This window comes from Hyalella azteca, unplaced genomic scaffold, assembly GCF_000764305.2.
Source record: "Hyalella azteca isolate HAZT.00-mixed unplaced genomic scaffold, Hazt_2.0.2 contig17328, whole genome shotgun sequence".
Lineage (NCBI taxonomy): Eukaryota > Metazoa > Arthropoda > Malacostraca > Amphipoda > Hyalellidae > Hyalella > Hyalella azteca.
The window spans coordinates 6,040-17,902 of record NW_025947115.1 but is presented as its reverse complement, the minus strand read 5'-3'; the positions used below and the strand labels follow the sequence as shown (position 1 = coordinate 17,902).

Genomic DNA, 11,863 nt, shown 5'->3' with positions numbered 1-11,863 from the left:
CAGGATTGGATTCTAGAAATGATGGTTAATCTTTTATTTTCGATCCACCTTGGCCGGTTTTTCGGTCCAAAGTTTGTAGTCAAGATTGAAATCAAGAAACATTTAGAGGAATAAAAGCTGCACTTAAGAGAATAAAAATTGAAACTCTTACATTTCAATTAGACTAAATAATATATATTAATTCATTGGTAATTTGTCTCTAAGGTAAACACTGCAAATTAACCTTCATGAAATAATAACAAATGAATATGAGTTCAACGCGACGCACAACTCGAGACTGAGGCAGTAGATTCATGTACATGATCGAGAGTACAGTGACAGCCGGCGCGCAACTACGTGACACCGGATCCCCGTCGCCAGTGCAGCAGTGAATGTCAATAATCTGTTGCCAAGTGTTTTATACTGAAAACATTACCTGTAAATTTAATCACAAATGTTGGTTGAAATACAGGGTGCGCCACAAAAACTTACTTATTTGAAAGGTCAATAAAAACAAAAGTACTTCAGTTATTGTTTTAAATTTTTTTTATTCGAGAAAACAGTATCCCAAATTTTTTTTCATACAGTTTTGAAAATTAAATCTCATGAATGACGGCCTCCGTTGTGCATAAACTAATGAAGTCGCTTTTTTTATAATGGTTCCCACTCTATGCAGCATATCAATCGGTATTTTGGCAATGACGTCGCGAATGTTGTTCTTGAGGTGTGCTATGGTCCGTGGTCGATCGACATAAACCAGAAATTTCAAATATCCCCATAAAAAGAAATCGCATGGAGTCAAACCTGGAGAGCGTGGCGGCCATTGGAGATCGCCTCTGAGAGAGATGAGGCGGTCGGGGAAATGATGCCGCAACAAATTCATCGAGTCTCGTGCTGTATGTGTTGTGGCTCCATCTTGCTGAAACCACACGTTCCTAAAGTTCATTTCTTCGAGTCTTGGAAGAAAAAGTTCCTCGATCATGTTCCTGTAACGAGCTCCATTAACGGTAACTGCGCGTTCGTTTTCTTAAAAAAAATAAGGACCAATTATTCCCATTACCGACGTCGCACACCAGACAGTAACTCGCTCACAGTTAAGTGGCTTCTGGTGAAACTCACGTGGATTTACACCACAGCAATAACGCATGTTTAGCCTGTTGACGCAGCCGGAAATGTGGAAGTGAGCCTCGCCACTGAAAAAAACGACCGCGTCTTTAGGCAGGTTGTCAACCAGCATTTTACATGCATTTTGACGGGCAACAAAATCGCGTTCAGTTAATTCTTGCACTACAGCAAATTTATTTGAGAAACTTTGAGAAACAAACTTGGGAACTTTCCCCTTCAGATGCACCCCCTCTCGCCCCTCTACCCGACCAACTAACCGCACAGGAATTTTTTCAAATAAGTAAGTTCCTGTGGCGCACCCTGTATTATTAATAACTAAGTGAGAAGAGCCGATTCAAGAAGACTCATCTGGATATCTCTTTGTTCGTAGTCGTATTGAACTAAAATAATTAATCGTTTTAAATAGTATAGTATATTCGGCGTGTAAGAATAGGCCTGGATATGCCTGGCGCCGATTCTCGTACTTTTCGTGACTTGTTCACAGATCCTAAAAATATAACTCAGTACTTACTGCCATAAGTGACAGATAGCGCATTTTCTCGTCGACGAAAACGTGAAGTCACGGACGGACATGGCGAGCACAATAGTGCATTTTTACATAAATGAGAAAATGCGCTAAAAACAGTTTTTTATCAAATCTTTTCAATGAGCGGTGGTTTGAAATCATTTCTAGACTTTGTTCTTCCGTATGGTACTAGGCTTTTCAATACTAGACAAAGCGTAGACTTGCCGGGTCGCCTGCCGAAGACCACCACTGCCCTGGATGTAATGGACTATCATGATTCCTGCCTTCCGGGACGTAGCCTTCAACATTTCAAGCCGTCCGTATCTAGGCCGTGGGTCGAACCAGCCCTCGGTCGAACGGCCACTTGTCGAAGGACGATAAATTTTGGCACAGAACCATGCTATCTGAAACCTAACCTCAGACGCGATGAACGTAAAATTACGTAATTTAACGATGCCCGGAAGTCATATTCGATCCGCGACCTGGTGGTGCACGGCAGGTGGTGGTCAAGGCCGGAAGAGGGCAAAGCCGAGTGGTGCAAGGCTGATCGGTGGATATCCGGAGAGATCCAAGGCGTTCGATTCAGGGCTTATTGGTGCACAAAATTGGTGGTGCACGGCTGTGCTCCCGACTTGCCTAATCTGTTCTTGAACGCGTTCATACTCGGAGCGTCAACAATATCATCAGGCAAGCTGCTCCACAAATGTCGGGGACTCGAAGCGAGAAGAAGTGCTGTCGCGTGGATAAGTTGCACCGCTGATTTCTTTTAGTTTATAGCCGTGGTCCTTTGCGTTAGTTCTTGTTTCAAATTCTAGCTTTAAAGCCTGGAATTAAAGCCTGGATTTTGAACACTCTCTACTGTATTTTTGTCCTTTACAAGTTTCGGTGACCACACGGCGTTTCCAAAATCTTGGTTCGGGCGCACTACAGTGATAAACAACAGCTTCATCGCTTCTATATCTAGGTACTCGTGTGAGCTTCAGATCAGCCCAAGCAGTTTACTAGATTTATTAACTTACGCTTCAATGTGCTTAGAAAATTTCAGCTCCTTGTCGGCACAAACTCCCAGATCTTTTTCCACACAAGCCTTCTCAATCAAAACCCTCTCGTTGCAACCATGTCTTCTCATACTGTATTCTTGCTGTTCATTGTTCTTCCCGAGGTGAAGTACTTTACACTTGTCAGCATTAATACGCAGCTGCCACGCATCAGCCCAGTCAACTAAACTATCAAGATCATTTTACAGTTGCATTTTATTTAAGGCATCCGTCACTGTATTATAAACTTTTGCGTCGTCGGCATACATGGAGCACACGCTGGACACTACTTCTGGTAGATCGTTAATAAAAGCGACAACCAAAACAGGCCCCAAAACGCTTCCTTGCGGTACGTCACTGCGCACAGTTGCCCAGTCTGATAAGGTTTCGTTAATACTGACACGTTGTCGTCTACCAACTAGAAAATCTCTGATTCATTGGAGTACGTTTCCCTCTATTCCCAAAGACTTCACTTTGCGCAACAGCCGCTCATGCGGGACACTGTCAAATGCCTTTGCATAATCGAGGTACACTGCATCCACTGGCTCCTTAACGTCCAGTAGGCGAGTCTAATTATTAAAGGTAGATAGGATATTACTGGTGCATGATCTGCCAGCAAAAAAAGCCATGCTGATAGTCTGAAAGGAGATGATTAACAGGCAAGTGAACTATAATTCTATCCCTCACAACCGATTCCATCACCTTACACACAACACTTGTGAGACTGACAGGACGGTACTTCTGTCACCTTTTTTGAACAGAAATGTCACTTGAGCTTCTTACCAGTCGGTCGCCAAAGTTCCTTCGTCAGACGATTTATGAATGAAAGATACTGTTAAACGATAAGTCAGTTCAAGTTAAATGACATTTACACAAAGTGCCGATGAAGGTTTTACAAATTTTTTGACTTCTAAATAAGGAAATAAATTTTTTTCTTTCCACTTTTTCATGATCCCACTCTTATAGCTAAATATTTTAAATACGACTATTTTGTCATTTCCAAGACTCACTCCATCGACTACACAAATATATTTTTCACAAGCGTATTCATAGCACGTTATTGAAATAATAGGGACATTTTCATTCATATATATACTTTGTATCCATAAATTACCTACCGAATCCGTTTATTGTCATTCAATTTGGCACGTACTGACGAAAATCCTATCTTCATTTCCACGGTATTCCCATAAAGCCATCAAACTAAACCGAGCGTCGAGTGCCCGCAAATTTGTCGTATTCTTCTACCATTGATTGGTCAGTGTACCCTCAACAAACCGTAAGCATCCAAATTGAATCAGATAACCACGTGTCATTTTTACTCGTTTCTGTGCTGTTCTTATCAATTCTGAAACCTTTTCATAAGATTTCAGATTTTCATAACTGATCAGTAATTTTTGCATCGCATTTCTGAAAATTGCTAATCTTGTTTACGTTTACCTATCAAGTTATTTCTATAGAGTTTTGGGGATTTAAATCCTGAAAGCGCCACTGCTAGATAAAGGTGCCTGTACACAGGGATAGTACTAGCCGCTAGTTCATCCGGCGCTTGAACTGTCCACGCTACTAGCCTCGTGTATAGGGGTTCAGCCGCTTCGGAGGCATGCGCCGGCAAGTGCCCAATGCGCGGTCGAGAGATACAACGATGTGTTGATATCTTGGCTGGAGAAGTGGCTAGTAGCGCTGATGCAGCCATGGTGAGAGCATTTGTGCCGCTCCTATGAAGTATCTTGGGTCACGTGAATCATGGCTTGTTTGAACGATAATGTTTCTAAGAGGAATCCAACAAAGTGGATTCCAGACGATATTCAATTATTCTTTGAAATATTCCAAAAATATGAATTAAAGTATAATGTTTTCCATGATGGTTACTCCAACAAAATGAAGAGAGAAACGAGTATTTTGAAACGGAAAGAGGACCTTATTAGTCAGGGTTTAGTTGTTCCCGACGCTGTATTTTTAAGGGCTAGAATATGGAGTATAAAAAAGACGTACAGACTCGAGTTGTTGAAGGTGATCACACTATCCATCTTCACAGACCTCACTCGACGGCTTCTAACGACTCACTGGCGGGCGCGAACCGTCGGCGAACGAGAAGATAGCGGCACCTTATACTCTCCTCGTGTGTACAGGCTTACTAGCCGGATAGTCACCAAGCGACCGACACTAGCCAGATTTACTAGCCGTCTGCACTATCCCCGTGTACAAGCACCTTAACTTTAATAACACCAAATGACACAATGTCTAAGTTCTCAAAATCCTGCCTCTCTGACTCTCATATATATGAGTAATTCACGTCTATAAACAATGAACATTTTCTAAAAGACATGGGAAACGAAATTATTCCTGAGCCGTTTCGCTTTCAGTGTTTTTTGTAGTGAAGTTGGTAAGACAATAACGACGATAGCGTGCAAAAATTGTATAAGGATGAGTAAAATAAGTGGTTAAACTATGAAACTCCTGTAATAGTTAAAATTTATTTTTAGAACATATTCAATACAAAAATTGTTCAGTTCCAGCAGGTAATGACTATAGTATAGATAATATAATCGAGACAGGTGGCAGGGCGATCCACATGCAGTCGGTAAATCGCGCAACGTCAGAATATCTCGGTGTACCCCTTGGCGAAGCGATGGGAGGTTGAACCGTAAAACGTGGTAGGCCTTCCGATCCATTTTGTTCTATAAACCTGAGAATATATCACCTATCCAAAATTCTTCACTGCCTGGATTTCGTACCTCGATCACTTCGGATCCAGGGATTTCGCTCTTTAACTTACTTTTGCCTATTATTAGTTCGTAAATACAATGGTAACTTGTACGCTTAAGGTGGTGGTTGCGAGTTGTAGGTGAAGAAGAAGTTGCACGTTGACCGATTGTAACACTGGACTCAGCAATAGTTATTTAGTTTAAGTCTTCATAATGTTTCTTCCAATTTCACTTTACTCATTGCTGGCATCAGATCTCCAGGTTATCACTAATAGAATAGAAGTGTCGGCATTGAAGAAATAGGCCCATGGCCTGTGAAACACTTATATATCCATCAGTGTTTCGAAGAAGAGGTAAACCGAATGTTGGGCATCCAACTTTCAGCTGTCGTCGGCATTGCGGTTCAATGTTTGAAGAAATCAATTCGAAAGTCAACTAATAATGACGTTCACTTGGAGCCGCCTGGCATTTGATTTCAAAGCGTCATAAAATTCACCATATTTATAGGGAACGTTTCCAGTCCAGTTACATCATCATTTTAAAAATTATTGAATATGACGATGAGTACTTAAAGTTATGGTGTATTTTTGTGGCACACTCTTCGCTTTAAATTACTGTTCAAGTTGCCATTCAAGCAATCGAATGGCTTTATTACAATGATTAATTAATTCATTTAATCTTGGATTGATTGATACTTAGCTACCTCAATTAATACTTTGTCCAATGTGATATCAATATTCTGTCGATGCTGATAGTGACTTCAGATGGTGCGTGTCATTGACGCTCATGATTCCTGTATGACGCCAGGCACTCGTAATTACGTGGATATTTGGCAAGAGGAAAACAATATTCTCTCATATTGGCATGTCGGAGAGACCAACCCCCTAAATAAAATCAGATTAACGACAGTTAAGCTCATCAATATTTAGGATCGGATGGAAATACCTGTATTCGAACCAATTAATAAACTACTCGTAAATATGTAAAAACCGGCCTATCGGCTAAAGGCAGTGGTGTCAATGAATTTTTTTTATCGTTTGAGGGTTCAGACACGTTGGCATTCGGTTGATTGCTGAACGGTGTGGAATTCACTTAAGGTTCCACTGATAATTCACACATTGGTAGATCTTACTTTACTCATGCACCTTTAAAATAAATCAACGATACAGAGCCTTTCAAGTTCAACCTACGTCAGACGATCGTGCCACCGTGTCTTACGGCTTTCCGACCGGATAAGTTTAATCCAAAAAAATTATTCCTATCAAACGGAATAGTTTGAACAGCATTTGCAGCCTTACTGTACACAATCGCCGTCGGAATATAATTGGAAAGGGATCTGCATTGCTTCTTGCCAATGGTACCAAAGTTTGGGTTGAGAAATCTATTTGTTCTTACGAGTGAATTTGTTTTATTCGGAGGAACAAGAATTTAATGTTTTTCCTCAAAGGATAACAAGTTTGCTGGGTGAGATCTAGCCCGTATCGGCGAGATGTCTGGCGGCAATATCATATTCAGTCATCTTTTTGATGTTCCTCAAAAACAAAACAAGAAATACAAGCATAAAATTGTTCACAACTGTCCATCACAGTAGCCGGGAGCCGGTCTACACAGTGGCTCTGGTCGTTTCAAGCAAAGGACTCGAGAGGCCACTCTAAAGGTCGCTTTACGCTCGTCTGGTTATTGAATGATAGGTACAATATGAACGGGTTTCAATTGTAAATAATTCAAGATTGAGTGCCATAATAGGCGGTTGGCCTTCAATAAATCACCGAAGAGTTTGCAAGTAGCGGCATCGCTTCCTATATTCAAGAATTGTGGGTAAGTAAAGAGACGAATCATTTCTATATTTAATGGTGTAAAACGAGAGCGTACGAAGAATTGTAGATAAGAGTGAACTAATGTTAAGAATGCTTGAAAAAAATTCGTCCCCGTGCCCGAAATTGGGAAGGCAAATTTGATGATTAGTTTACAGGAAATAGCGATAATGACTTCAAAATGTAACCAATAAAATAGTAGACCCAAAATGAAAGTGTTGATTCGTAAATGAATCAAAATGTCGCACGAGACAATGAAACGCATGCCACAGGTTGACGATGTAGACGAAGTGAACACGAAATGGATATTAATGAAATAACATAAAATATCTACAGAAACATGGATGAGAAAGAAGAGTTACATATGTAATGAAATTCGTACGAATTTATTCAGGTGCACAGCCATTTTGCAGTGTAAAACCAGTGCATCAGTCTAGATGTGAACATGCAGTCAGTATACTACAGTCACCACTCAACGCATGCCCACGACACAAAAAGTAAATATCACACAGCCAGCACACAGCAGGTTCACAGCCTCCACACACCAGACACACAGCCACCGCACAGCCCGTTCACAGCCACCACACAGCATGCATACAGCCACCACACAGCAGGCACACAGCCACCACACAGCAGGCACACAGCCTCCACACAGCATGCATACAGCCACCACACATCACAGCAGGCATACAGCCACCACACAGCAGGCACACAGCCGCCACACAGCAGGCACACAGCCGCCACACAGCAGGCATACAGCCACCACACAGCATGCACACAGGTCAGACGACGAGCCTATACGAGATGTATCGCCCTGCGGTCTCGGAGGGGCGGATGATCTTGACGACCTGGCCGCGCTTGAGGCCGAAGTACCGCGCCACGGGGTCGCCCTGCTGGATGCGCATCAGCTGATTGTCCTTGAGCTTGTACCTACAATGCATATAAAACAATTAAAAGTGGAAGCTATAACATGAAATTCATAAGATGGTAATGGCCTTGCGGCAGCTCCAGCTTCTCTTCAAAATGTACGGAAACCACTGGAAACTTACGACCTCGCCGTTTACATATTAGGCCACCAGTGGCACAAGTGACAACAAACACAAGTGACAACAAACACAAGTGACAACAAACACAAGTGACAACAAACACATGTGACTTCAGTGGCATTAGCGAAACTATCAACACCAGTAGTGAAAATCTCTAGCAACACCAGCAGGGTGCGTAACGGTATTGAGAAAAAAAATTCCATGACTTTTCCATGACCTGGTTCTAGTAATATTTGAATGTTGACTGAAAAGAGAGTACTCGGCGCAGCAGAACCAAACTTTGCCAGAACATGTACAAGATGTGTATCAAACCTACGCATCCACTTGTATATTCATTTGATCTTGTTATGAATCAATTTTTCTCCGCTGATTCCAAATAGAACCGCTCGGCATTAATGAATTAACACACGCAGCACAGAAAAACACTTCATTTGTTTCTTCATTTACTTGTAAATTCCATGACTTTCCATTACCTTAAATGAAATCCCATGACTTTCCAGGCCTGGAAAATGAAAAATCAAATTCCATGACTTTCCAGGTTTTCCATGACCGGTACGCACCTTGCGCCAGTGAAATTGATTTAAATGAAATTAACAAAAGTGACACCAGTCAGACGACTGACACCAGCAGCAGCAGCAGGCACTCACATGTAAAGTGACGCGGACTGCAAGAAGAGAGGGAGAAGCGAAGGAACGCCATCTAGAACCACTCCACTGTTCATAGAGCAGAATAATTACGTACCTAGAGAGGAGCTCTTGCTTCTCCTCGGGCGTCATGACGACGTGCTCCGGCACCAGCTCGTGCTCCATTATGTTGATCAGCAGTTCCGACTCCAGGAACTGCTCCAGGATGTATTTAGGTGCCATGTCCACCAGCGCCTGCAACACACATCCAACATCAGTTATGATAATGAACATAAATGTAAGTTAGTAATTCTTAGTAATAGTTTACTTGGGCGGTAATGATAACATACACAATCAACAATCATAAGTCTTGGATGGTAATGATAATCAGTTCATAGCGAAAATAGGGCGGGATAGTTTCACTGAGCCTCCCGCTGCCTCGTTGCTCAGGCGGCAGACCGACCCCAAGAATTCAAATTATAGAATATAGAGGCTGTCACGTTGTTGATCCACGCAGAACCGGTAAACTCCAAAATAAGGGATATGCTGTTGAACACAGGAGGATATGGTTCTAAAATAATGGGTGTGGTTTTATGAACACATTTTTACACCACAGGAACCAGGACACAGTGTTTCAGTCACTACATGATCTGCATCACACAACACACCTGCTTGGCAGAGAAGGACATGCCGGCCTGCTCTGCATCACACCACACACCTGCTTGGCAGAGAAGGACATGCCAGCCTGATCTGCATCACACCACACACCTGCTTGGCAGAGAAGGACATGCCGGCCTGCACTGCATCACACCACACACCTGCTTGGCAGAGAAGGACATGCCGGCCTGCACCACAATAATTGCACGCTGGATGTTCTCCTCCTGCATCCTGGTGCAGTAGGTCTTGATGGTGCGAACCCCAACCTGTGAAGACAATCAATTCTTTCTTCATTAAGTTCATTCCTAGCACATTACAATGAAGTTCACTCATTTACTTGGCAAATCTTTGTTCTATTAAGAATAAAATCTGCAAGAAATACTTTAACAGCCACTTACTAATAAAATTAAATACCTAGGTCTTCTATTAAAGGAGCAACATCATTTAGCATTATATATATTGAATATTTAAGAGAATGAAAAATTAATAGCTTAGAATTATATCAGTCTCACTGTTGATTCTATATAAATGAAGTATAAGACAAGCCACAACAGTGACTAGGTTCTATGAATTTAACTGAACAGAAAAAATTAACTACACTTTTTCTTAATTCTCTCAGTATGTATATAGGTACCGCCATGTCTTCTCCCTTGAAGTTCTGTTTATAAGATGTCATAATTTCTTCTTAGAATAATAGTAATAATGCTAAGTTTGATTCCTGCACGTGATGTGATTTGAGAATCAATATGTTAAATGAGGTTCAATGGCCCCTATAGAAGCAAAAATGTATGTGTAGCTAGTGAGATTGATGTCTGCCCAGTAGTTACAAGATGCAAAAATATAATTATCTGGAGTCTGAACAATGGATGAATGAATACCTACATTTATGAATACTACCTATATCAAATAGGCATCTCCTTAAGTTGAGACTTGAGTAGTTGTACACCTGAAATAAATTTGCATACCTTGGCCTCGTCAGGGAAGAAGACAAACATCTGATCAGTCGGGTCATCGTTGTGAGCCACGAGCACAATGAGGTCAGAGCGAGCTGGCCGACGCTCACTTGGCTTATCCCCAAATTGTTCCTGTAGTCAATAATTTCATTATCGCATGATTACACACATGTCATTATTAACACATGTTTGGAAAATAATGGAAATGGCAATGAATACACAGAAATTCATCATCATTCTAAGACATTAGGATCATTCACAAACATTGTACAAAATTAAAACTCGTGGCTTCAGGCGTTTAAGAAGTACAAAATGGGCAAGAAAATATTGAATTGTGTTGACATTGAGAAAAAATTTATTAATAAGAATTATATCCAAAAAAAATTGATTCACTGTATGGAAACTGAAAAATGTTAAGATTGGTGCAGACTCAATTGCCTGTCACTAACTACCTTATACGGGTATCTTACGGTTTGAAAAGAATGTATCCACATAAAGCCAGATGGCACTTGCTTTGAGCTGTCAGGCAAATGGCACTCACTTTGAACTGTTCCACTGTCTGCTCCAACTCATCCTGGGTTACCAGGTATCCTCTATCATGGCACAGCTGCATGATGGTTTTCCTGATTCTCCACAGTTTGTATGTCTCTGCTTCATCATCCATCTTCTTCTAGGAAAATTATCTTAATTATGTATATATGTTTAGCAGAGTTGTTACCTCCTCCCTTGAGAAGTTGAGATCAGTTACAGTGCAATTTAACACTGCTACACTACTACCGTTTTTCTGTTTCTCACGTCAAGCAGTTTTATTTCAGGCAGTAGCAATTTTGATATCTGTAATGAATTAAAAAGAATATAATCTCGGCAAAGGTATATACCGTCAAATGGGCTAAAAAGGGACAGTTTTGAGCATTTTTAGTTAATAACTTCTTACCATGAAACATTTCAGAAACAAGTTTAAGCTCATTTTATTGCCTTTGCAGGGGCTATCCAATGGCATCTTCAAAAAATTCCATATGCTATTCGTAAGGTGCCAGACGCAAAATAAAATCGTCCCGATTTACCCCTGGGAATGTGGTAATCCGCGACACTTGCAATAAAAGTTCATTTTAAAATGTTTGAAGCATACAGAGTGTACTCATCCATTACTAACAGTACTCCAAAGTCCTCCTTCTTCATTGTAAATGTAAATGATGTAGATGTAAAATAAATGACATTTACTGTGATTTTCACTTTATTTTCCTTTATTGATATGATATTACCATATTCATTAATTACCATATTATTAATGTGATATTACTGTATCCATGGACATGCCATTGAGCATTGACAACGACCTTGTCCACTGCAAGCTTCATATCAGCAGCCATTTAGCATTTCTTCTGAATCTGTAAGCTTACAGGATGGTTTGTAATT

At 40.9% G+C, this 11,863-nt stretch overlaps 1 protein-coding gene across 1 annotated transcript; it reads right to left on the bottom strand.

Moving 5' to 3' along the window:
* Positions 1-7,897: 7,897 nt before the first annotated feature.
* LOC108671137 (DNA-directed RNA polymerases I, II, and III subunit RPABC1) lies at positions 7,898-11,310 on the bottom strand. The gene is made up of 5 exons (XM_018158614.2): positions 10,989-11,310; positions 10,460-10,579; positions 9,656-9,760; positions 8,956-9,092; positions 7,898-8,098 (listed from the first exon to the last, which is right to left on the bottom strand). Exons 1-5 carry the CDS (start codon positions 11,109-11,111, stop codon positions 7,951-7,953), a joined length of 633 nt encoding a protein of 210 aa, XP_018014103.1. The 5' UTR covers positions 11,112-11,310; the 3' UTR covers positions 7,898-7,950.
* Positions 11,311-11,863: the final 553 nt, after the last annotated feature.